This window comes from Oryx dammah, unplaced genomic scaffold (genome assembly GCF_014754425.2).
Source record: "Oryx dammah isolate SB20612 unplaced genomic scaffold, SCBI_Odam_1.1 HiC_scaffold_26, whole genome shotgun sequence".
Taxonomy (NCBI): Eukaryota; Metazoa; Chordata; class Mammalia; order Artiodactyla; family Bovidae; genus Oryx; species Oryx dammah.
Window position 1 is genome coordinate 90,464,178 of NW_024070210.1, and position 25,775 is coordinate 90,489,952.

Here is a 25,775-nt window from a genome sequence, read left to right on the forward strand (position 1 = left end):
ACTGCCATTTTTTCCCAAAATGCCCATTTTTTCAAAATTATTAATAAAGAAGAACACATCAATTATGTGATGGTCTGTATGGCTCCATGTTGATTCATTAAAGGGAAAAAGACACACAGACATGCTTTACTTTGTTATATTTTTTCAAATATACACTCATTCTTGCCCCTAAGCATAAGGTTCTCAGAATAATTAGTAATTTCTCACATATAAATTTATTAAATAATGCTCCAAATTAACCCATTATGAAAAAAAAATTTAATATCCTAGTTCAGCAATATTTTCATGTGAATTAAACAGCAACATTGATTTGAGGTCAGCTATAAAACCAAACCCTTAACACTCACCTCAAAAAATGTAGTATTACTTTACACACAAAAATCAAATGTCATGAAGTTTAAAGCACTACCATTAAGGCCTTGTAACTTTTAAAAAGGTCCTCCCAAAACATATGTTCCCAAAACTCCTGCTAAAGAAGTCTAGGAGGAGACTAGACAAGGTCCTCTCAACTCTGCCTACTCAGCACAGTCACCTTTTCAGACGGTTTTAAAATGAGGTATTCAGGCTCTGTGTAACACAAAACTACCAAATTAGCATCTTTGGGAACAATAGACCAGATATATACATTTATAAAAGCTCCTCTAATAATTAAAATGCATAGCCAGCCAGACTGAGGACTATGAAATAGGTAGGTAACATTTTAGGTTTTAAGGAAAGTACCTTGATCTGCTGTCTTCGCAGCATAGCGAGTTCTCGCATGTCTCGGAACGGCTGCAGTAAGTACTGATAGAGTTCAGTTGTGGCTTCTGCGAGGCTGCTGTACGCTTCGTCCTCCATCTGATACAGATCCAGAAGCTCTACCATGCTCTCCGTATTCTTGTGCTTATCCAAGAGCTGTGGAACAAGAGAGTTTCACTGCAAAGAAATCCAACTGGAATAGCCTGTAAACATTTGCGAACTCTCTATCATCTCAGGACTTTGGGACTCTGAAATGAGGAATTAAGAGAGAATGAGAAGCAATGATTGCTTGCATCACTCATCTCCATGACTCACGTGTTTTACTACAAGACCACTGCCTGACACATCCTTTTCTAACTGTGTCTCTAGCTTATTCCGGTTCTCTGCATATTCTGGTATTCTGGAATTCCATACTATCTGCCTACTCGTAACTCTAAAAAAAATTTTTCCAGCATCTAGTAGCTTTCTCCTTTTTTATATAAAATTTTTTTCCCATCATTTATCTAAGGCCTCCTCAGACAACCATTTTGCCTTGTTGCATTTCTTTTTCTTGGGGATGGCTTTGGTCACCATGCAAAGAAATACAGGCAAACAATAGAAAGGGAAAGACTAGAGGTCTCTTCAAGAAAATACCTACAAAACAATACCAATAAAGTTAGGAGACTGGCACTCTCCATTCGACTTCACTAGTTACTAAACCTAGAGCCTATTATACAGAGTGAAGTAAGTCAGAATGAGAAATATAAATATGGTATACTGACACATATATATGGAATCTAGAAAAACAGTACTGATGAATTTATTTTCAGGGCAGCAATGGAGAAACAAAGGTGGAGAACAGACCTATGGACATGGGGGCAGGGAAGGAGGGTGAGGGTGAGATGTATGGAGAGTAACATGGAAATTTACATTACCATATGTAGAACAGACAGCCAATGGGAATTTGTTGTATGACCGAACTCAAACAGGGGCTCTGTGAAAATCTAGAAGGGTGGGGTGAGGAGGGAAGTTCAGGAGGGAGGGCACATGGGTGTACCTATGGCTGATTCTTGTTGATGTCTGACAGAAAACCACAAAATTCTGTAAAGCAATTATCCTTCAATTAAAAAAAAAGTGCCCCCCCCCAAAAGATACAGTAATCAAGACGTTATAATACTGGTAAAAGAATAGATCAATGGAAGAATCTAAAAGCAAACCCACACACAAATAGTCAAGCAGTCTTTTGACAAAAGAGCAAAGACAATTCAATGAAGAGATCAGTCTTTTCAACAAATGGTATTGAAACAAATGGATATCCATGTCTGAAAGAAAGAAAAAGAAATCTACAGACCTTAAACTTTTCACAAAAATTCATTTTAAATGGACCACAGATCTAAATATAGATACAAAGTTATAAAACTCTTAGAAAATAACACAGGACAACATCTAGGTAACCTTAGGTTTGATGACTTATTAGATATAACATAAAAACACAACACTTTTCTGTAAACCTGAACGTGATAAAACAAAGTCTATTAACTTTTAAATGATGATAACAAACCTATTTAAAGACATAGTTTTATATTTCACTGTATGCATGATTTTTTTTTAAATAAACAAAAAATCATTAAAAATAAATCCATAATATTCAATTAACACTGATTTTCACCCCTCTTAAGTCCTAGTGTTTTAAAGTGATTGGACCAATCAATGTCCTTCTGCTTTGTTAACAAGGAGTTTTGGTAGGCTGGTTTTGTTTGCTATTTGTTTTTAATAGAGGCCTACTAGAACAAAAAGAATGAATTCAAACATCAGTGATTTTAACAACTGATAACACACAAACGATTAACAGATGTAGACAGAAGGCCAGACCAAGTGCCGATCTTGCTTTATGCTGAAAGCAAAGAGATGCCATCAAAGGTTTGCTGATTTGCTTTGTTTTTCCTTCAAAAATCTCTCTGGTTCCAGGGAAGCATCAAGGAATACTTCCCCAAGTAAAGGAATCTTGACTTGTTATTCTGAAGGGTAAAAAAGGACTAACTAGGTAAAATGGGGCTTCCCTAATGGCTCAGCTGGTAAAGAATCCGCCTGCAATGCAGGAGACCTCGGTTCGATTCCTGAGTTGGGAAGATCCCTTGGAGAAGGGAACGGCTACCCACTCCAGTATTCTGGCCTGGAGAATTCCATGGACTGTATAGTCCACGGGGTCACAGAGTCTAACTTTCACTTTCTTTCAGGCAAAGTGTAAAGGGAAGACTCGGTCAGAAAAACATAGTGACTTGTCCCTGGATAAAATAAGGTTTATAAATTGGAGCAGACAGAGAAAGGCAACATAATGAAAGACAATTCTGGAGACATCAGCATACATGATGGACTGGAGTTATACTACAGTGGTGACAACGGACTGGAAGGGGCAACAGAGTGGACAAACAGGTTAGTTCATAGCCTCCTAGGTTGGTCCATGAAAGTTGCTGGTAAGCTTAGACTGGAGGAAGAGAAAAGCACGGATTCATGAAATGTTTTGGAGGTAAAAGCAACTGGACTTGTTAAAAGACTGGATTTCCCCTTGACTCTAAGATCTTTGGTCTTCACTGATACAAGAACCCAAGAATAGAAACAGGTTTTTAAAGCAAAGTTTACAGATTCAGGGACAGTGTCCAAACTGTTTTTTAGCTATCCATGAAAAGAGGTCATAAAGGAAAGGCACAATGTCCCCAAGCTAGACCTTTACCTTTAGTTGGTCTACAATCTAACTAGGGAAACAAACCAAGAGACAGAAGTAAAATACTGATTGTAAAAGACAGTAAAAGCTTAGAGAAAAGATGGTTCAGAGTGGGCTAAAGCAGCTGAAACAGATGTCCGAAAACTAGGATTGGAAGTGGATCTTGAAAGATGGGAAGTGAAGACAGGTGAAGAACAACAACCCAGTCTTTAGAAATTACATGAATAGGAGTGTCACAGATTTGAAATCTGGATGGGAGGAGGAGGGTGGCAGAGTGTCATTGCGCTCCTTGAGGTAGAGTGCATGCACCAGTAAGCAGGACACCACACTGAGTCAGTGAATGCAGCATTGCTAACAAGCAGGGAAACCGTCTATGGAATGGGAAAAAAAGAATGATACATTTGACCAATGGGATCTGTTTAATGTTTAGTTTACAGAGTTCACCTTATCTAGAAAACCATATCAAAGTGATGGTCATTCAGTACCTGGTTACTTGAAGCAAGGTCTGGGACCAGCATCGTCTGAGAACTGGTTAGAAATAAAGAACCTCAGGGCCCACTCCAGACCCACAGAATGAGAATGAGCGATGGGTATGCACAGCAAAGTCTGAGAAGCTCTGCTTCAGTAAACGCCTTCTATGCCCACACTGACTATGCGTGCTTGGTCGCTCGGTGTCTCTGCGACCCCATGGACTGCAGCCCCCCAGGCTCCTCTGTCCGTGGGGACTTTCCAGGCAAGAATACTGGAGTGGGTTGCCATGCCCTCCTCCAGGGGATCTTCCCAACCCAACAATCAAAACCAGGTCTCCGGCACTGCAGGCAGGTTCTTTACTGTCTGAGCCACCAGGGAAGCCCCCACATTAACTATAATGTGAGACAAAAGTCTCAGTAAATTACACAAATTATGTAGTGCATCTTCAAATTGAAACTTGTTAGAATTATGATATGTAACATTTTTTCTTGTATCTAAAATCATTTTTCCCTCACTCTTTCACTATTTAACTATTATTTTATTTTAGCTCAATTAGCACTATTCAGACCAAAATTAAGGCAAAATTCCCATTTCTCATGGTTCAGTTCCATATTAAAGCATTTTTAGCTATTCTAAAAAAAAAAGTTACTACTGAAGCCAACCACAGAATCGTCTTCACCTTTAAAAGACAGGTCCAAAGAGACAAAGTCTGCCTGCCATTATCTCTAGCACTGGCCAGATCTTATCTCCGATACATGGGCCATTCAATGAAACTGAATGTTTAAAAGCAATCTCCCCACTCCCCACAAATACATTAAATAAGTAAAAATAAACAAAAAATACTGAACAAATAAAAAATGAAAGCGATGCCCATTAAAATAATCAAATTGACTGTTTTCATTCTGATATGTTTGCTTGTTTTTTAAAAATTATAATTTGGCCTTTTACTACTGCAAAGAAATGATGAAATTATAATGAAGATATTCCAGTTCTTCTGATAGAATTCTATGAATTTACAAACTGGTAATTTACAATTCAATTTAGAATAACCTGAAAAATCACAAAAGAAATAGAATTCAATAAGCTGTTATAATTTATATGCAGAAACCAACAGCCCTTTCATATTAAATACAAAACAATCAGCAAGGATTCCATCTGTAATAAAACAAAAAAATACCTAGGAGTAAACTTAAACCTATTAAGAGCCATGTAAATAAAATGTTATGGTACTAAAAGACCATAAATAAATGGAAAACTGAATCTATAAATTTCATATGGTAACAAAACACCTCGATACTTCTATGGCACAGGAAAAGGCCAATTTTAAAGTTCAAGTGGAAAAATAAGAGGACAAAATAGCGCAAAAAAAAAAAAATTTTTTTTCTTATAAAGAGTAAATGTGGAGAAAATAATGGCCTTCCCAGGTATTACAAATATTTGATATAAGCACTGAGAATATGAAGTAATAAAGATTCAGATATATGAAAGTTTACTGCATGATAAGCAAGACTCATTCAAGAAATATTTGTGATAGCTGTCATTTCCCCAGGAAAAAAAAGAGTTGGACCCCATCTTATTCCTGAATGAAGTAGCTCAGTCGTGTCTGACTCTTTGCGACCCCGTGGCCTGTAGTCTGCCAGGCTCCTCCGTCCATGGGATTCTCCAAGCAAGAGTACTGGAGTGGGGTGCCATGTCCTTCTCCAGGGGATATTCCCGACCCAGGGATTGAACCCACATCTCCTGCATTGCAGACAGACACTTTACTGTCTGAGCCACCAGGGAAGCCAAAATAAATTCTTGCAGGGTCAACAATGTAAATGCAAACAGCAAAATCAACTGGCTACAGACATAAACAACTAAATCAAGAAATAAATGACAAAGGGGAAAACATTGGCAACACAATTTCCAAGATCAAAACAAACAACAAACAAGTAAAGAAATTACTCTTGAACAAATGAAGATTCATTCATACTGCAAAATAAATCACAAATTAAAACTTTTCATGGGAGACAGGGTGCTCAGGGCTGGTACACTGGGATGACCCTGAGGTATGGGTTGGGGAGGGAGGTGGGAGGGGGTTCAGGATGGGGAACACATGTACATCATTGCTGATTCATGTCAATGTATGGCAAAAACCACCACAATATTGTAAAGTAATTAGCCTCCAATTAAATTAATTTTAAAAAATAAATAAAACCTTTCATGGATAAGATAAAAAAGTTTTGAAAGTCAGTCTTGGGTTTAAAAGGATATATTAGGTTGGTACAAAATTACGGTTTTGCATTGTTGAACTTTGCCATTTGATACTGGAATACATTCTTAAATAAATGTTATGTTATACACCATTTTAATATGCATTTCTCACTTTATGCTTTTTGCTAATGAATTATTACTAGCTGTTTATACACACTTTAGACAAAGGAAATGTTAGACAAAAAGCATATTTGAGCAATTTTCTTGTTTGAGTTCAAAATGGGTCATAAAGCAGCAGAGACAACTCGCAACATCAACACCACCACTTGGTCAAGGAACTGCTAATGAATGTACAGTGCAGTGGTGTTTCAAGAAGTTTTGCAAAGGAGACAAGAGCCTTGAAGATGAGGAGTGAAATGGCCGGCCACTAGAAATTGACAACAACCCACTGAGAGCATCATCAAAGCTGATCCTCTTACAACTACACAGGAAGCTGCCCACGAACTCAATGTCAACCTCAGTACAGTCATTTGGCTTTTAAATCAAATTGGAAAGGTGAAAAAGCTCAGTGAGTGAGTGCCTCATGAGCTGACTACAAATTAAAAAAAAAAAAATTTTTTTTGAAGTGTCATCTTCTCTTATTCTTTTCTTAAAATTTTAATTGGAGGATAATTACAATATTATGATGGTTTCTGCCATACATCAATATGAACTGGCCATAAGCATACATTTGTCCCTTCCATCCTGTAGCCCTCTCTCACCTCCCTCCCCACCCCATCCCTCCACACTGTCACAGAGCACCAGCTCTGGGTGCCCTGCATCATACATCAGGAAAAAAAGACACATGTATCCCAAAGTTCACTATTTATGACAGCTTGGACATGGAAGCAACCTAGATCTTCACTGGCAGATGAATGGATAAAGAAGCTGTGGTATATATACACAGTGGAATATTACTCAGCCATAAAAAGGAACACATTTGAGTCAGTTCTAATGAGGTAGATGAACCTAGAGCCTATTACACAGAGTGAAGCAGGCCAGAAAGAGAAAGACAAATATCACATATTAAGGCATAGATGTGGAAACTGGAAAGATGGTACTGACAATCCTACATGCAGGGCAGCAAAGGAGACACAGACATAATGAACAGACTTCCAGACTCAGTGGGAGAGGGCGACGGTGGGGTGATCTGAGAGAACAGCACTGAAACCTACACATTACTGTACATAAAACAGACAGTCTTCTGTTATTCTATGCAACAACAACGAGTCATTTCTCAATCGGATTGTGACAGGAGACGAAAAGTGGACTGTATACAAGTGTGATGACCAGCTCAGTGGTGGGACTGAAAAGTGCCAAAGCACTTTCCAAAGCCAAACATGTACCCAAAAGAGGGTCATGGTCACTGGTGGTCTGCTGCCTGACTGATCCACTACAGCTTTCTGAATCCTGGCAAAACCATTACATCTGAAAAGTATGCTAAGCAAATCGATGAGATGCACCCCAAACCGCCTTGCCTAAACCCAGCGTTGGCAACAGATAGGGCCCAATTCTTCTCTGCAACAATGCCCAACCACACGTCACACAACCAACACTTCAGGAGTTGAACAAATTGGGCTACAACATTTTGCCTCATCTGCCATATTCACCTGACCTCTCACCAACCGACTACCACTTCTTCAAGCATCTCAACAACTTTTTGCAGGAAAAATGCTTCCACAACCAGCAGGATGCAGAAAATGCTTTCCAAGAGTTCATGGAATTCCAAACCATGGATTTTTAGGCTACAGGAATAAACAGACTTATTTCTCATTGGCAAAAGTGTGCTCACTGTAATGGCTCCTATTCTGATGAATACAGACATGCTTGAGCCGAGTTACAATGATCTATGATTCAGGGTCCCAAACCACAGTCGCTTTTGCACCAACCTAACAGAAACAACAAAGGTCCGTCTAGTCAAGGCTATGGGTTTTCCAGTGGTCATGTATCGATGTGAGAGTTGGACTGTGAAGAAGGCTGAGCGCCGAAGAATTGATGCTTTTGAACTGTGGTGTTGGAGAAGACTCTTGAGAGTCCCGTGGACTGCAAGGAGATCCAACCAGTCCATTCTGAAGGAGATCAGCCCTGGGATTTCTTTGGAGGGAATGATGCTGAAGCTGAAACTCCAGTACTTTGGCCACCTCATGCGAAGAGTTGACTCATTGGAAAAGACTCTGATGCTGGGAGGAATTGGGGACAGGAGGAGAAGGGGATGACAGAGGATGAGATGGCTGGATGGCATCACTGACTCAATGGACGTGAGTCTGAGTGAACTCCGGGAGTTGGTGATGGACATGGAGGCCTGGCGTGCTGTGATTCATGGGGTCGCAAAGAGTCTGACACAACTCAGCAACTGAACTGAACTGAACAGAAACAAATAGTAACCACCTTCTTTTGTTTCAAACAGTGTGAATTGATACATCCTCTACAGAAAGCAATTTAAGCAAAATACATATTTCTCTTTGACCCAGCAATTTCTCTTACAGAATTTTATCCTATAGATACATATACACATGTGGGAAAAGATATGTTATTTCAGCAGCAAAAGACCAGGAAAAAACCTATATATCAAACCAAATCCATTCAATGGAGCATTATTTAGCCATTAGAAGAAATTGTTTGTTACAGGAAAAAGAAAACTAAGATATTAATAACATGCTACCATTTGAGTTGTTTAAAAGTGGAAAATAGGACATATCAATATGTACTGTCTATGTCTTTATGCATGTAACTGAATCTGTAAGACACACAAGCAACTCTTATGGGTGGCTCCTCTGAGGAGATGAGAAGATGGGGGAAGGAGTTGGGTTTATACTCCAGCTTTCAATCATCATCTATGGAGTAAATATACTTTTTTAAAAAAGGAAAGTCTTATAGCCTATTTCTTTTCAACCCCGAAAGTATCTTGGCTTACACATGAAAAGAAGAAAATTAAATTATACCCTTTGCCACAACATCTAAAACGGCACATACAACTTTTGCTAAAGTATGAGAAATATGAAAATGATATATGCTTCTCTTCCTTTGCTCACCTACAACCGTACCTAAGTCATGTGTTAAACCACCTATTTTAAGCTACAGCTGAAAGGAAGATTATGAAAGTAATAGTAGCAGTGTGAAAAATCAATTTCTAATCACAACACTCTTCTGAAGTCCCAGAAATCAGTTCTAATTATTGGCAAAGATGCTCCTAGGCTTAAAACCAAGGCTACAACATATCTGAAATAAAATAACCAGATTAAGGAAGGACAGGACAATAAAATGGGAGGGGGTGTTGTCACATGAGTGTGTAACCGCAACAAAGCAGTGGCTAACTTTACAATGAGTTATGAACTGCCCTTTTTTTTTGGCCCCACCTCACAAGCTTGTGGTATCTTAGTTCCCTGACCAGGGATTGAACCCCGGCCCTCAGCAAAGAAAGCACTGAGTCCTGACTACTGGACTACCAGAGAATTCCCTAAACAATCTTTTTATTGTTATAATAAAGGCAATAATTCTCTCCTTGCAAGAAAATGTACATTGAAAGAAGCCCCTTATCTATTATTCTGCTTGAAAATGGAACTTACGTTGATTTTCTACCAAGTACGAGGAATAGCAGAACTGTTAAAAAAGATGTTTCAATAATAAAAAGTTCTCCAAGCCATTTACAAGCAATCGAATGAGAGGATTCAACAGTAAGACAATCCTCAGATACTAGGCTGCTCTTCTTACAGAGACACTAAAGTAAATGTAAGGCACCAAACAGCTTAGATACTACTTAGTACCGACACAAAAACATTATCACCATATGCTTGTCAATTAAATCACAATCGGATTCTACACAGGTGTGCAACCACAAGAAAATCAGTTATTCTACTCAAATATTAACAGTTATATATTTCCCAAATGCCTCTGATCAACAAACAGAGCAGTACTTTACAAAGCTATTATGCACCAACTAAACTTAATACTCCTGCAGAGAAGCCCAAGGCATCTCACCTAACACTGCTAATTTATTAATTTGTCTTCTTAGCTATAAAGTTTCACGTTTTTCCAACATTAGATTACCTAAAAACCAATTATAGCTTCAATCAGCAGTTTATTTTAATCTAAGTATCTGAAAATAATCTTAAAGGAAATGAATTTTAAAATGTCAAAAGAGGCAATTTACTAAGCATTTGACTGTTTAGTCTAAACCATTTTCTATAATCCATGATAAAAGATTTCAACTGTAAAAGATAACCACAACCTGTTACAATAATGCATTTAATTTTCTATTTTGCTAACCAAAACTGACTAAATCCAGGGACTAAATAAACTGAACTGTGGATATTCGCAGGTTATTAACTGTGAAATGTAAAAGGTGCTATAAATAATATGCACAAAAAAAGAGTAGCAAGAAATTGGAAAGAGAGTTATCTTACTTAGGATTAAGAATATCTGAGACAGATGTATAGAGAATGCCTGAATTTAAAATGGAGAGAATAGTGTTTGCTAAACTTGAGAAGATTCACTGACGGACACAAACTGAGTCAGAATACAGATGGACCTATGAGACTACAACATGCCTACAAAGGGTGATTTTGGAAGGGCTCAAGTGCACCCAATACAAAATAGAGATACTCATTACAGGATGCAGTGGAAAGGAGGGCAGACAGGAACAGGGCTTAGAAAGAAAAAAACTGAATTACTTGTTTCAAAATCTGACACATCGCTCATGCAATTTATTTAGAAAGTCATTTTGCTCTACTGAGTCACTTGAAATGAAGCAGAATTGTATACAGCATTAATTAAACACATTAACCTAATAAGTATAACACTTCTTTTCCCTTCCTTCCAGCTTCCCTAACAGATACCTTTTTTGTTTCCCCCAGTCTAATTCTGATAACAACTAAGCTCCTAACCTACTCTGATATTTGAAACAAAGCTCAGCTTATTGCAAAGTTTCTCTAGGGCAAGGACCCCACAACTTTCATCAGGTTCTTAAAGGAGTCAGTGACAACAGCTTTTATAAAATTTCTTTCAAGACTCCCTATAACCATTGTAACAGAGAAAGTACAAAATAAATTTGTGCCATTTACTCCCTTCTTTAGCCCTATTCAACCCTTTTTAACCCTGTGAAAAGTTACAAATATAGGGGAAAGGAAGAAAGCACTTCCTGTGCTTAACTGAGTCCCCATCCCGCAGGGTGCCAAACAGTTATACAGCCTGCTGGCTGACTTCAGGATTACAGTGAAAGTCACTCAGTCATGTCTGACTCTGTGCAACCCCACAGACTGTAGCCTGCCAGGCTCCTCTGTCCATGGAATTCTCCAGACCAGAATACTGGAGTGGGTAGCTGTTCCCTCCTCCAAGGGATAGGACTGCCACTATCCTTGAAGATCCTCGGATAATTTGTGAAGTCCTGGGTATAATTAGAAGCTAAACTCTCTCCTGCCCAGAGTCTCAGAACTTTCTTCCTACTTTAATGTGTCAAACCCAATACAGTGCCTCATTTTTTAAATTAAAATGTTTAAGCAGCAACATAAAATCTACAAATAATACCATCCTTTAAATTATTATTAAAACATGCAATTAATTATCTGCTTGTGGAAAAGGGTAACGCAAAACTAGCAATGTGGTGCTAAGATGGAGACGGAGGCCTGCCCCAGCAATCCACCTGGATCTGTGGTCCTGGGAATTTCCCTTAGGCCTAAGGGACTGGTTTTCCCAATGACAAGGAAGGGCCAACACCATGTATATTTTCACACAAAGCACACTGCTCAACTCTGTTCTTGTTCTGTACAAGTGTTGAATCATTTTTATTACTATGTCAATCATTGATTATTTATTAGGAACTGTTAATGCTGAAATCCAATTTTGGAAAGTATAAGGGCTACTATTTTGAAATTTGGTTTTCAGATTATTTCATAGGTGAGTGGCAAATTTAATTTCATTTTACTTCTGGTGAGGAAGTACCTTTAATTAAAATGTTAGGTACATGTATACATGTCATATACAGAAACCAACTTTATAACATATCAAAAAATGTCCACTGAGTACAGAAACACTGGGGAACTGAGGCATTAGAAAAGAATAACAGCAAACCCACCTTTGTCTCCTGGGCCTTACAATGCATTTTAAAGGGTAGGAGGGAATCCATAAAGAGAAAGCCAGAAAAGCAGTCATCAATGAGGTGAACCATATGTAATATAATGCGGCTCTGATCTCTGAATTACTGACAGAAAGCCCTGGTTTCTGAAAGTGGTCATAAATGACTTTCTTCAGGAGGGGTACCTGACCTGGCCCTGGAAAGAAGGAACTTAAACCACAAAAGGACAACATGGGCAGGGGAGGAAGGTGTCCTTCCTATTATACAATACATGGTATACGGTAAGTTCAGTGAACAATGTGTAAAGGAGCTTGACTAGAATAATGAAAGGTTCATGTAGAGAAAAGAAAGAGATTAACTGTCAGGTTAACCAGAAAATGGATGATACTGAAGACCAGGATTTGGGCTCTGTTACAGGACAATGGTAAGCAATAGAAGAGGTCGGCTTGACGCGTGTATATTACAGCTAAGAGTTGGGTATGAAGATGTGCAAAGTAATGCTTGGGAGCAAGTATTACAAAGGCTACTTTGCAAGGAAGACATTGAAGGAGAGCTAAAATACGTCCAGGGATAAATTGTGAGATTAGGTGTAGGAGCAAGGTGTATGAGAAAGCAGAAACTGATGCATAAATGATTCCATAGTTCTAAAGTTCTAAAATTCACATTTAACATTTCTGAATCACTACGCATTTACAAATCAGTGATGCAGATATAACTATTATGGCCACTTACAGAAATAAGAACCAGAGGCACAGGCTCGGTAACCTGCCTAAAGTTAGGGAGCTGGTGAAAGGTTGAGGTAAAGTGTGAATCCTTGCAGCCTAACTCAAGCCCTTAAGCACTGCCCTACTTGTCCCTATGCATAATCAGTCTATTACCTTTCCCTTACCTGAACGATACCAATCTTTTGGGTCTAGGAAGACTGAAAACATGATGAAATACATATACAATGGAATACTACTCAGTTACTCTAAAAAAAATGAAACTTTGCTATTTGCAAAAACATGGATGGACTTGGAGGATAACATGCTTAACTCAGAGAAGAAGACAAATACTATATGATTTCACTTATATACGGACTCTAAAAAATAAATGAATGAACATCATAACAACAAAAATGAAACAGACTCACATATACAGAGAACAAGCTAGTGGGTACCAGTGAGTAAAGGGAAAGGGGGATGGGCAAGACAGAATTAAGGGGATTAAAAAGTACAAATTTATTGTTTATAAAATAAATAAGCTACAAGGATAAACTATACAGCAAGGAGGGAATATAGGCAATATTTTATAGTAACTTTAAATGGAATATAATACATAAAAATTTTGAATCCCTATGCTATATACCTGAAACTAATATTGAAAATCAATTATACCTCAATAAAAATAAAAAAATTAATACCTTTCCCCCCAAGTCTTAGGTCTCATAAGACTCAACATATAAAGTAAAACCTGCTCAAGACCTAACTCCAAGGCCCTCCAGGGAGCCAGAGATCTTTTATTAACACTTTACAAAATCAAGCACTCTGACAGGCTTCACTGTGAGCCGTCATATAATTTCCTTTTATTAAAATAATGTATGTTTTTCAAGTTTAGATATTGCTAAAGTAATTCTTGTTCCCTTCTCTCTTAATCCTCCATTTCTTTTTAAAATTTTTTATTTTATATCGGAGTATAGTTAATTAACTATGCTGTATCAGTTTCAGGTGTACAGCAAAGGGATTCAGTGATATAATACATGTATCTATTCTTTTTCAAATTCCTTCCCCATTTAGGTTATTACCCAGTATTGAGTAGAGATCCCTGTGCTATAACAGTAGAGCTCTGTTTGTTATCTATTTTGAATATAGCAGTGTGTACGTGTCAATCCCAAACTCCCTCTAACCCTCTTGTCACCACCTTTCATTTTCAGTTAGCAACCCCAATACCCAAATTCACAGCACTTAGTAAAAAAGAGGCGGGGGGAGGAAGAACTTCCAACTAAAAATAAATCAAGAGAGTTAACATACTTAATTGCCCTCCTATAGTTATGACAGAAAAGGGAGTTCAATATTAACTATTCAAAGTTATGCACTACTTGTTTGAAATGGTAATAAACAGCAAGAGAAAGGAGGTAGATTTCAGGTCTTACCTTATAATACACCAAATTCCCTATTACTACTGTGGAAGGAAAAAGTATTAGGAAATGCTTAGAGGAGAATATTATCATACCATCTAAACCAAGTCACCCTTAGCTAGCTTAATACAGAACAGAATTTGTAATAGATTAAATATCAGTATAACATTTATTCTTCTTGTAGTTACAAGAAAATTTTTTATGAGTCTGTATGAGACATATGCATTCTGTCTCACATTAAAGTTTTATGTATAATACATGTACAAATTTAAATTCACTTCCTTTGGGATTACAATGTTCTCCAATGATAGACAACACAGTATATGTACATAACCAAGGTTTTGCAGAAACAGTCATCAGCCAGACACTGTTGCAATATTTTTGTCCAGTGATGAAGACATTGACCATGTATTTCAATTTGACAAAGGCTAAGTTTATCAGTTAGCCTCATTCCCTTTCTACAGGGATGAAGAGAGTCCAGTGGTTAAGAAAACTGGCTAGAATCAGGCATGCAATTGAAGCTGGTTTTCATATATGCATATGTTATCTTAGGCAAGTTTATCTAATTTCTTTGAACCTGTTTGGTCCACTGTAAAATCTCTGCCTCTTACATTGATATGAAGATTAATACTAACAAGAGTTAACATTAAGTGTTTATTGAATAAATGACACTAAGTACTTTACATAAAAGCTACTTTTCAGTCACTCTATGAGGCAGTAGTAGTATTCTCCTCACTTTACAGATGAGGAGGCTAAGGCATTTAAGAGAATTAAGCAGGCCCAAATTCATAAAGCTATTAAATGGAGGAGCCAGGACTTAAACTCACTTGAACCCTACCTCTTAACTCCTATCAATATGCTAAGTTCATGTATTTAAAGACCTCTGCACAGTGCCCGACCCATAGAAAGCATTTAGTAAAGGTTAGCTACTGTGATCACTAGGAGAAGGGAATGGCAACCCATTCTTGCCTGGAGAATCCCATGGACAGAGGAACCTGGTGAGCTATAGTCAACGGGGTCACAAAGAGTCGGACACAGCTGAGTGACTTTCACTTCACTCACTGTGATCATCAAAAACTAGGGCCTCACACAAGTCTCTATACATCGGTCATTCCAGTTATGACCTTGTTAACAGTCAGTAAAGAAAACAACAACAAAAAGTCAGCAAAGAGGTGACCGACTCACCTAGATAGGACGGTGAAGGGGAAGAAAGGCTTTCAGTTAGTAATCAGACATTGGTTTTCTAAGTGTAACTTTAGCAAGTTATCAAAACACTGATGGGAGAGCAATTTTAATAATAAAGTCTGTAGGGAAAAGCACTCCCATCAAAATCCACCTCAAGGACAGGTAACAAAGTGAGGAAAAGAAAATAAACAGAAAAAACAGAAACACCACTCCTGCCTGCTTTAATGCCCCCACGTACTAAAAAATGAATTAAACCTTTTTCAAAGCCTAAAGAAAGAGAAAATGAAGAGACGGAGCCAAAGCAAAAACAACAGCAAGTTGTGGATGTGACTGGTGATGCAAGTAATGTCCGATGCTATAAAGAGCAATACTGCATAGGAACCTGCAATGTCAGGTCCATGAATCAAGGCAAATAGGAAGTGGTCAAACAGGAGATGGCAAGAGTGAATATCGACATTTTAGGAATCAGCAACCTAAAATGGACTGGAATGGGTGAATTTAACTCAGATGACCATTATATCTACTACCATGGGCAAGATCCCTTTGAAGAAATGGAGTAGCCATCATAGTCAACAAAAGTCCGAAACGCAGTACATGGATGCAGTCTCAAAAATAACAGAGTGATCTCTGTTTCCAAGGCAAACCATTCAATATCACAGTAATCCAAGTCTATGCTCCAACCAGTAATGCTGAAGCTGAAGTTGAATGGTTCTATGAAAACCTACAAGACCTTCTAGAACTTACACCCAAAAAAGATATCCTTTTCATCACAGGGGACTGGAATGCAAAAGTAGAAGTCAAGAAATACCTGGAGTAACAGGTAAATTTGGCCTTGGAGTACAGAATGAAGGAAACAGAATGGAGTACAGAAATAGAGAACAACAACAGAATTGGAAAGACTAGAGATCTCGTCAAGAAAATTAGAGATACCAAGGAAATATTTCATGCAAAGATGGCTAATAGAGTTTTGCCAAAAGAACACACTGGTCATAGCAAACACCCTCTACCAACAACAAAAGAGAAGACTCTACACATGGACATCACTAGACAGTCAACACAGAAATCAGATTGATTATATTCTTTGCAGCCAAAGATGGAGAAGCTCTACACAAAAACAAAGACCGGGAGCTGACTGTGGCTCAGATCATGAACTCCTTATTGCCAAATTCCAGACTTAAATTGAAGAAAGTAGGGAAAACCACTAGACCATTCAGGTATGACCTAAATCAAATCTCTTACGATTATACAGTGGAAGTGACAAACAGATCAAGGGATCAGACCTGATAGAGTGCCTGATGAACTAAGGACGGGAGTTCCTGACATTGTACAGGAGGCAGTGATCAAGACCATCCTCAAGAAAAAGAAATGAAAAAAGGCAAAATGGTTGTCTGACGAGGCCTTACAGATAGCTGAGAAGAAAAGTGAAAGGCAAAGGAGAAAAGGAAAGATATAACCATTTGAATGCAGAGTTCCAAAGAACAGCAAAGAGAGATAAGAAAGCCTTCTTCAGTGATCAATGCAAAGAAATAGAGAAAAACAATACAATGGAAAAGACTAGAGGTCTCTTCAAGAAAATCAAGAGATATCAAGGGAACATTTCATGCAAAGAAGCGCTCAATAAAGGACAGAAATGGTATGGACCTAACAGAAGCAGAAGATATTAAGAGGTGGCAAGAATACCCAGAAGAACTATACAAGAAATATCTTCATAGACCAGATAATCACGATGGTTTGATCACTCACCAAGAGCCAGATATCCTGAAGTGCGGAATCAAGTGGGCCTTAGAAAGCATCACTACAAACAAAGCTAGTGGAGGTGATGGAATTCCAGTGGAGCTATTTCAAATCCTAAAAGATGATGCTGTGAAAGTGCTGCACTCAAGATGCCAGCAAATTTGGAAAACTCAGCAGTGGCCACAGAACTGGAAAAGGTCAGTTTTCATTCCAATCCCAAAGAAAGGCAATGCCAAAGAATGCTCAAACTACCGCACAATTGCACTCATCTCACATGCTAGTAAAGTAATGCTCAAAATTCTCCAATCCAGGCTTCAACAGTACGTGAACCGTGAACTTCCAGATGTTCAAGCTGAATTTAGAAAAGGCAGAGGAACCAGAGATCAAATAACCAACATCTGCTGGATCATCAAAAAGGCAAGAGAGTTCCAGAAAAACATCTACTTCTGCTTTATTGACTATGCCAAAGTCTTTGACTGTGTGGATCACAACAAACTGTGGAAAATTCTTCAAGAGATGGGAATACCAGACCACTTGACCTGCCTCCTGAGAGATCTGCATGCAGGTCAAGAAGCAACAGTTAGAACTGGACATGGAACAACAGACTGGTTCCAAGTCAGGAAAGGAGTACATCAAGGCTGTATATTTTCACCCTGTTTATTTAACTTAAATGCAGAATACGTCATGAGAAATGCCAGGCTGGATGAAGCACAAGCTGGAATCAAGATTGCTGGGAGAAGTATCAATAGCCTCAGATATGCAGATGACACCACCCTTATGACAGAGAGTGAAAAAGAATTAAAGAAACTCTTGATGAAAAAGTCAAAGAGGAGAGTGAAAAGTTGGCTTAAAACTCAACCTTCAGAAAACTAAGACCATGGCATCCAGTTCCATTCAGTTCAGTTTGGTCGCTAATCGTGTCTGACTCTTTGCGACCCCATGAATCACAGCACACCAGGCCTCCCTGTCCATCACCAACTCCCAGAGATTACTTGTCTGCAAATAGATGGGGAAACAATGGAAACAGTGACGGACTATTTTGGGGGGCTCCAAAATCACTGCAGATGGTGACTGCAGCCTTGAAATTAAAAGACGCTTGCTCCTTGGAAGAAAAGTTATGACCAAACTAGATAGCATACTGAAAAGCAGAGACATTATTGCCAACAAAGGTCCATCTAGTCAAAGCTATGGTTTTTCCAGTAGTCATGTATGGATGTGAGAGTTGGACTGTGAAGAAAGCTGAGCACCAAAGAGTTGATGCTTTTTGAACTGTGGTGTTGGAGAAGACTCTTTGAGAGTCCCTTGGACTGCAAGGAGATCCAACCAGTCCATCCTAGAGGAACTCAGTCCTGAACATTCATTGGATGCTGAATATTCATTCAGCTTCACTGATGCTAAGGCTGAAACTCCAATACTTTGGCCACCTGATGCAAAGAACTGACTCATGTGAAAAGACACTGATGCTGGGAAAGATTGAAGGCAGGAGGAGAAGGGGATGACAGAGGATGAGATGGTTAGATGGCATCACTGACTCAACTGGACACGTGTTTGAGTAAACTCCGGGAGTTGATGATGGACAAGGAGGCCTGGTGTGCTGCAGTCCACGGAGTTGCAGAGTCAGACACGAATGAGCAACTGAACCAAACTGCACTGAAAGAAACTATTAGCATCATTTTTAAAAATATAAATTTATTTATTTAAATTGGAGGTTAATTACTTTACAATATTGTACTGGTTTTGCCATACATCAACATGAATCCGCCACAGCATCATTAAACGTGCTATGTCTTAGTCACCTTGCTGCAGAGAAACCCAAACCTGGAGACAAGTACACAAAACAAGTGGACCAGGTCCCAGCTCTTGCCATACTGTGCTTGTAAACTTCCCTGGATCCTCAAGGAAAAGAACAACGTATTTCCATTTTCCAAACATGAAATTAAGGCCCAAATAGAGTAAGTGACAGCATAAGTTCAAGCCACTAGTATCAGAACTAGGACAAAAACACAGATTCTCCTGAGCCATGTTCAGTAAGTTTTCTTTCCACTAAGCACTAATTAAGATAGTGCAATGAGACATTCCTTTAAAAGCATAGCCTGCCTCAACTAATTCTTAGCAGCAGCAAGTTGGTGACCAATTTTAATTAAAACATTTTTCCTGAGGAAAATGACCATTCCTGTTTATCACTGTATTCTCCCTGTGCCTATATTATATGAATGCACTAATACTGGTTGAATAAACTAAGCCCCAAGCCATCACCCTCACTATAACCTTAAAAGCAACAATAAAACCCCAAATCATTAAATGAACTTCATTTTTCCTTAAGACGATTTTCTAAAAATGTCTAGCCCACAAGGTTTATATTTCTTTCACAGCCTATTACACAAAAGCTTCACTGTAGTTTGAAGTTATAGGTTATACCAAATTATAACTAAAATTTAAAATTCAAGGACAGGGATAAAGGCAGTTCCCCATATTTAGGAAAAACAACTCACAAAATTTTCTAGCCTTTTGCTGAATGAATGCTTCTCTGCCCCACACAGTTTTAATGACTTAGACACTCTGTGTTAAGCCTAGTTGGCATTAACAGTACCCTATAAGAAGCTTGAAAAGCCGAATGAACTTCACCACCTATACCAAAAATCAATTAGCACCAAGAACTACTGTTTAGTCTTCATTGCCTGTCTTTTGCCCTTAAAACTTAATTTTTCTCCTATGACAGCTAAGGAAACTGGGCAGCTTCAAAGGGAGCAAACGCTGGCCTATTAATGAGTAATAAAAAGAGCCACAGGGAAATTTCCCATTACAAAAAAATAAGCACACATAAATCTAACCATCAGTGGGAAGTCACCCTGCGCTTTCAAGTACCACTTCCAACAATATCCTACCGTCAATAAAAGGCCAAATAAAGCAGCAATGGAGAACACTGAGACTAAAGCTAAATGTGAAGATCTGGGGAATAACGACTGCTAATTCAACCATAACAACTGTTATGTTTGACAAACCAAACCTCCCACTCACCTTCTCCCTTCAGCACGCAAGCACACACACATGCACACACACCCTTATACTCACATTACAGAAGTGGTATATTTGTCCAAGCTGGCCTTGTTTTTGCAAGGAGGAAGCATGTCTGTGAAATATCTGGTGGGCCAGGCATCTTGTGATGTCAAACAGCAAGCAGAGAAACCACCACATAAATTATTTATTGGGAAGGCTGCCATCCTGCCACCAGCCTCCATTTGAAAGACTAACACAGAAGCACATATTCAACTTTTTTCCCACACCTATCTTTTTTTTTTTTTCCAGTTATATGAAAAATGGCCAAAAGTTTATTAGGGCACAGGACTGAAGAAAACGACAAATATCTAAGTGATTATTTTAACAGCTTCCAGCTTTTAAGTCTTTCATCATAATTTTCAGGAATCCCACAAAATTCATTTAGCTTCATTATCCCATAACTGTGTTTTATAGTAAAAGAGCAGTTTGCACTGTTTATGTAACTATCCAGGCAGAAGGGCTCGCTCTCCACTGCAACTGAGTACATTATGTCCCTCCCCAGCCTGCTTCTACTACTTATGCCTAATCATGGGTCGGGGCTCACTGGCCCAAAGACTAGCATCCTACGGCTCCTAAAAGACTATCATTTCTCTAGTGACATATTAGAGATATGTGTGTATATATATATATATATATATAACAGATACATAACAAGTATACAGCAAGTATAACAGATCTTCCTTGACTTGCATTGGGGTCACTGCCCAATAAACGCGTCATAAGTTGAAAATACTCTTAAGTCAGAACTGCATTCAGTATACCTCACCCACTGAACATTATAGCATAGCCTAGCCTAAGTATGCTCAGAACACTCACCTTACCCTATACTTGGCAAAACTCATCTGAAACAAAGTCTACTTTATAATAAAGTGCTGAATATCTCAAGTACTTGATTTTAATACTGTACTGATGTGACAACAGAAGGGTTGTATGACCACAGAATGGTTGTTTACCCTTGTGATCGCATGGCTGACTACGAGTGACAGCTCGCTGCCCAGTGTTACAAAAGAGTATGGTACCCAGGAGAGGAAGTCCAGTTCCTACTGAATGGGTATCTCACTCATATCATCTTAAAGCTGAATGACCTTAAGTCAAGGACTGTCTGTAGCTGGGATTTTAGCAGTACTCCAGTTTTATAGCTAATCTTAGTTTTTCTGGGAAAATCAGTAAAGTCAAATGGGAGGAGGGAAATAAACAATCTTCATAGAGCTCCTTGACCTTCTGCTGAACAACTCAAGTCGAAGTTGTTTATAGACAAGTCATTTTAAAACACAAAGGAAAACAGTGATTGGGCACTCCTGTCTAACATAAACCCATCCTGGCATCCTAGGCAACCTGCTTCTAAAACATAATGTGAGGACTATGCCCTACACTATGCCTGTCACAATTAATTTGAAATAAAACAAATGCATTACCTTAAAAGCGCATCACCAAACCAACTAGATTTTAAAATACTGATGCCACCCTCCCATTCTCAGGAGTGAAGACTGACATCCCTTCTAATGTTATCACGGAAAAAAGGCAGAAAAGGCACATGCAGAAACATATGCAGAAAAGGCATATGTTTGAATGAGGACAAATCAAAGTTGAATCTGAGTTTAGTCACTATTTAGCTGGTTCAGTTCAGTCACTCCGTCGTGGCCGACTCTTTGCGACCCCATGAATCACAGCACGCCAGGCCTCCCTGTCCATCACCAACTCCCGGAGTCTACTCAGACTCATGTCCATCGAGTCGGTGATGCCATCCAGCCATCTCATCCTCTGTCGTCCCCTTCTCCTCCTGCCCCCAATCCCTCCCAGCATCAGAGTCTTTCCCAGTGAGTCAACTCTTCGCATGAGGTGGCCAAAGTATTGAAGTTTCAGCTTTAGCATCTCCTTCCAATGAACACCCAGGACTGATCTCCTTTAGGATGGACTGGATGGATCTCCTTGCAGTCCAAGGGACTCTCAAGAGTCTTCTCCAACACCGCAGTTCAAAAGCATCAATTCTTCGGTGCTCAGCTTTCTTCACAGTCCAACTCTCACATCCATACATGACCACTGGAAAAACCATAGCCTTGACTAGATAGACCTTTGTTGGCAAAGTAATGTCTCTGCTTTTTAATATGCTGCCTAGGTTGGTCATAACTTTCCTTCCAAGGAATAAGAGTCTTTTAATTTCATGGCTGCAGTCACCATCTGCAGTAATTTTGGAGCCCAAAAAAAGCTGGTTCAAGTTGGCCAAAGCAACTTCTCCTTCCTATAAAATAGGTACAAAACATCACCTGCCTCAAAAAATAGTATGGAGGATGAAGATAGGTAATGTGAAGTACCCAACACCTAAAATAGTGCCACTAAATATTTACATTCCTTTGAAACAACACTTTCTGAACGCCACTTTGTTAGGTACTTTTTCATAATGTCTTAAATCTTCAGAAATCCTTTAAGTATTTCCCCCATTTCTGTTTTAAAGAGGTTAAATAACTAAGTAGGTCACAGAAATGATGAGCACTCATTTAACCCCACATCACATCTTTCTGACCCCAAACACAAGTTAGTCTCTGTCTACTGTGTGCCTTACATGGCTACTTTTGAAAACACATGCTTCTCTCAGTGGTTTCAACTGGAAAAGTTGGAATTGAGCAATTCTATAAACATAATAAATTCCAAAGTGAACACTGATTTTTAGATTTTAATCAACTCTATCATCATAGTTGAGGTTTACTATCTAAAGGACCACAATGATTTCAATAGTTGTCCTGATACTGAAACTTTTATTTCATATCATCAAACTGTAAACCACACTATGGCTTATAATACAATACTCAACTTTTAACCAACAACCAAAGCTACTGTTGAAACCATTCCAAGAGGTCCTGATGGCACTTGATTCATCCAGGGATTGAGTGCTTGCTATATAAATAGCACTACTTACAGTAAATCCTTGTTAAAGTTCAAGACAAGCCTACCATGTAATAAATTTCACATTTCATTTGTATTCAAGATTAAAGGCCTAAGTAGTATACAATCTACAATTCTTAACTCATCTAAAAATACTTTCATTAGTATTGTATAAAGTACCTCCTTACAAACTAGTCAGTTGACCAAATTTGTTAACTATTAACAAAAACTTCTCACAGAAAATGTAAGGTTTAGTAAATACTTCAATACTCCACAAGACAGATATAGGAGTACTTCTTACAACCCCATATAAATCATAAATATATTCCCCAAACTAAACTCCAAAAGAGGTTATGTCCTAAGTTTACAAAGTAGATATTTTATAATTGTGATTTTAAGGCTCTTTTTGAAGAATACCTTTCAGTCTTTCTCTCCAAAACGGCAAATACACCTCTGCATATAAAACTCTGCAAACTACTTTAGGTATTCCATTAAAGTCTATCAATAGCTCCTCTCAATTCACAGGAAATTCACCAACCCCAGATAACCACTCCTTATTTAGGAGGTTATGTTTTTATAGTTTTAAACAGATTTTTCTCCTCATTTATAAATAGCAGGGTTCCCTGAAGAATTTACATTTATCAGCTTGAAAATTTACTTACAACTTTATATTAAAATAACACTTCTTCCAAATCTTTTTTAGAAACTGGTGTCTTTTGTCCACGATTATTAAGAGTGCTCACAAGATTTGTGGCCCTGAACTAGGGGTGGCAAAGAAGAGAATTTCAAGATGCTGTCAAGGCCAGTAACCTTGAGAAGTTTACAATCTCACTGTACAGTCTGTCCTATTAAAAAAACAAATAAAACAAACCTCTCCTTCAACAATTTACTGACATTTTGAACACAAATTGGTGTGGTCTTTAAATTAAAACCTTTAAATATATTGGAAAAGGAAGACTGTAGAATAAAGAACTGGAAAACAGATTCAGAGAAATTAAAAAAGGAAAAAACACGACCAAAGGATCGCGCAACGCATACCTGATTCACCACATATTACCTAGCTTTAAAAAACCTATGGTTAATTCCACACAATTGTGAGACTAAGAATTAAAACCAGAAACCAAGACTGATTTAGACATAATTACTAACTCAATAGAACTGATAACAAAAAATGACACAACTTCTACAAAGATTTTACCTAAAAGAATGTTACTGCAAGCTAGTAAATCGGCAAAAAGTTTAAGCAGATGGGGTAGAAAAAATATATGGCAGTTATACTATACACTCGCACTATCACACTCATGGTAGATAGCACTGATTAATCATGCAACCCTTTCCTGCTACTGAGCCTAATTTCTTCCAAAATAGCCAGCCTTCCAGTAGAAATCAGGGTGGGCATTATAATTGAACCTATCTGTTGTTCTTCCCTGATAGCTATTTTTCAAATACTGTCCAGTCAACTATGTGAAGAACCCAGAATTTATGTATTTAATGTTCAATGAACTTAAACTCCATTTATTGAGTTGCTCCCCTTCCTCCAAAATACTCTACAAAAATTCAAATATCCTGTTAGAGAATAAAACATATGGTCAATATAACCTTAATTATGAAAAATAATCTTTCTAACAAAATGGACATGAGTTCTAGAAAACTATTTCTCAGCAGTCCTCATTTTTGACCCAATTTGAATGAAAAAAAAAAACAAAACTACAATTACTTTTCCTGAGTATCAAAAAAATTAAAACCAAACATATCTTCAACACTTAGGGATTAAAAAATAGAAAAGTAAAAAGAAAAAAATAATAATATATACCTGTAAAACAAATAACCAAAAGAAGCACTTTGTCCTTACAGTTTAAAAAAAATACAGGTCACTATGAAAACTCTAAAGAGAACATGACCATTTAAGATTTGTCACTTCCTTCCAAAAATGATTTAAGGTATTAATAGAACAAAGACTCCAGAAGTGAGATGATAAAAAGGGAAATAAAAAGAGATCCCTAGAACTATGGGATCACATCATGATGGGTGATGTTTAGGATCAAGTAATCTAACAGGACGAAGTGAAAACCTGGAGTCACCAGGTTTTAAGAAAGCACTGTGGAGTAAGTGAGGAAGAATTACCTCCTAAATCCCGAATAGAGAATATTCTACGAGGAAATCAGGAGGTTCCTGCTTCCTGGCACATATTCCAAGATTCCAGTAGTATGTAAACACAGGCAAAGAATATAAACACGACAAAAGGAGGCATTTCCCCAACCCAACTCCAACCTCAATTGGTACTAATACTAAAAATAATAGCTTTGAGAACGAGAATACTTTTTTTAGTAGTTTTCCGGCAGAGGCTCTTAAGTACGCACGACCTCCAATTATACATCCTACACATCGTAGAGCTCTCTATGTATAACCATTCAGACCTTTTCCCATTATTTCCTGGAATTTTAAGGATTCGTTTGAAAATAAGCGCCTGAACTACTTTTAGTCAAGTCCAAAAGTATAATAAACATTCCTACCCAAGACCTTTTTCCTCCCTAAAACAAGGGAAACATGAACCCTCCTTAAAGGCTTGAGATATTCCTAAGGTATGTATA

At 38.1% G+C, this 25,775-nt stretch overlaps 1 protein-coding gene across 1 annotated transcript in view; it reads right to left on the reverse strand.

Moving 5' to 3' along the window:
- The window catches only part of JMY (junction mediating and regulatory protein, p53 cofactor), a 78,279-nt gene that overhangs the window by 48,936 nt on the left and 3,568 nt on the right, over window positions 1-25,775 (reverse strand). Inside the window, exon 2 of the mRNA XM_040225901.1 lies at window positions 721-894. Coding sequence (XP_040081835.1) covers window positions 721-894 — 174 coding nt within the window. The remainder of the gene's footprint in view (window positions 1-720; window positions 895-25,775) is intronic.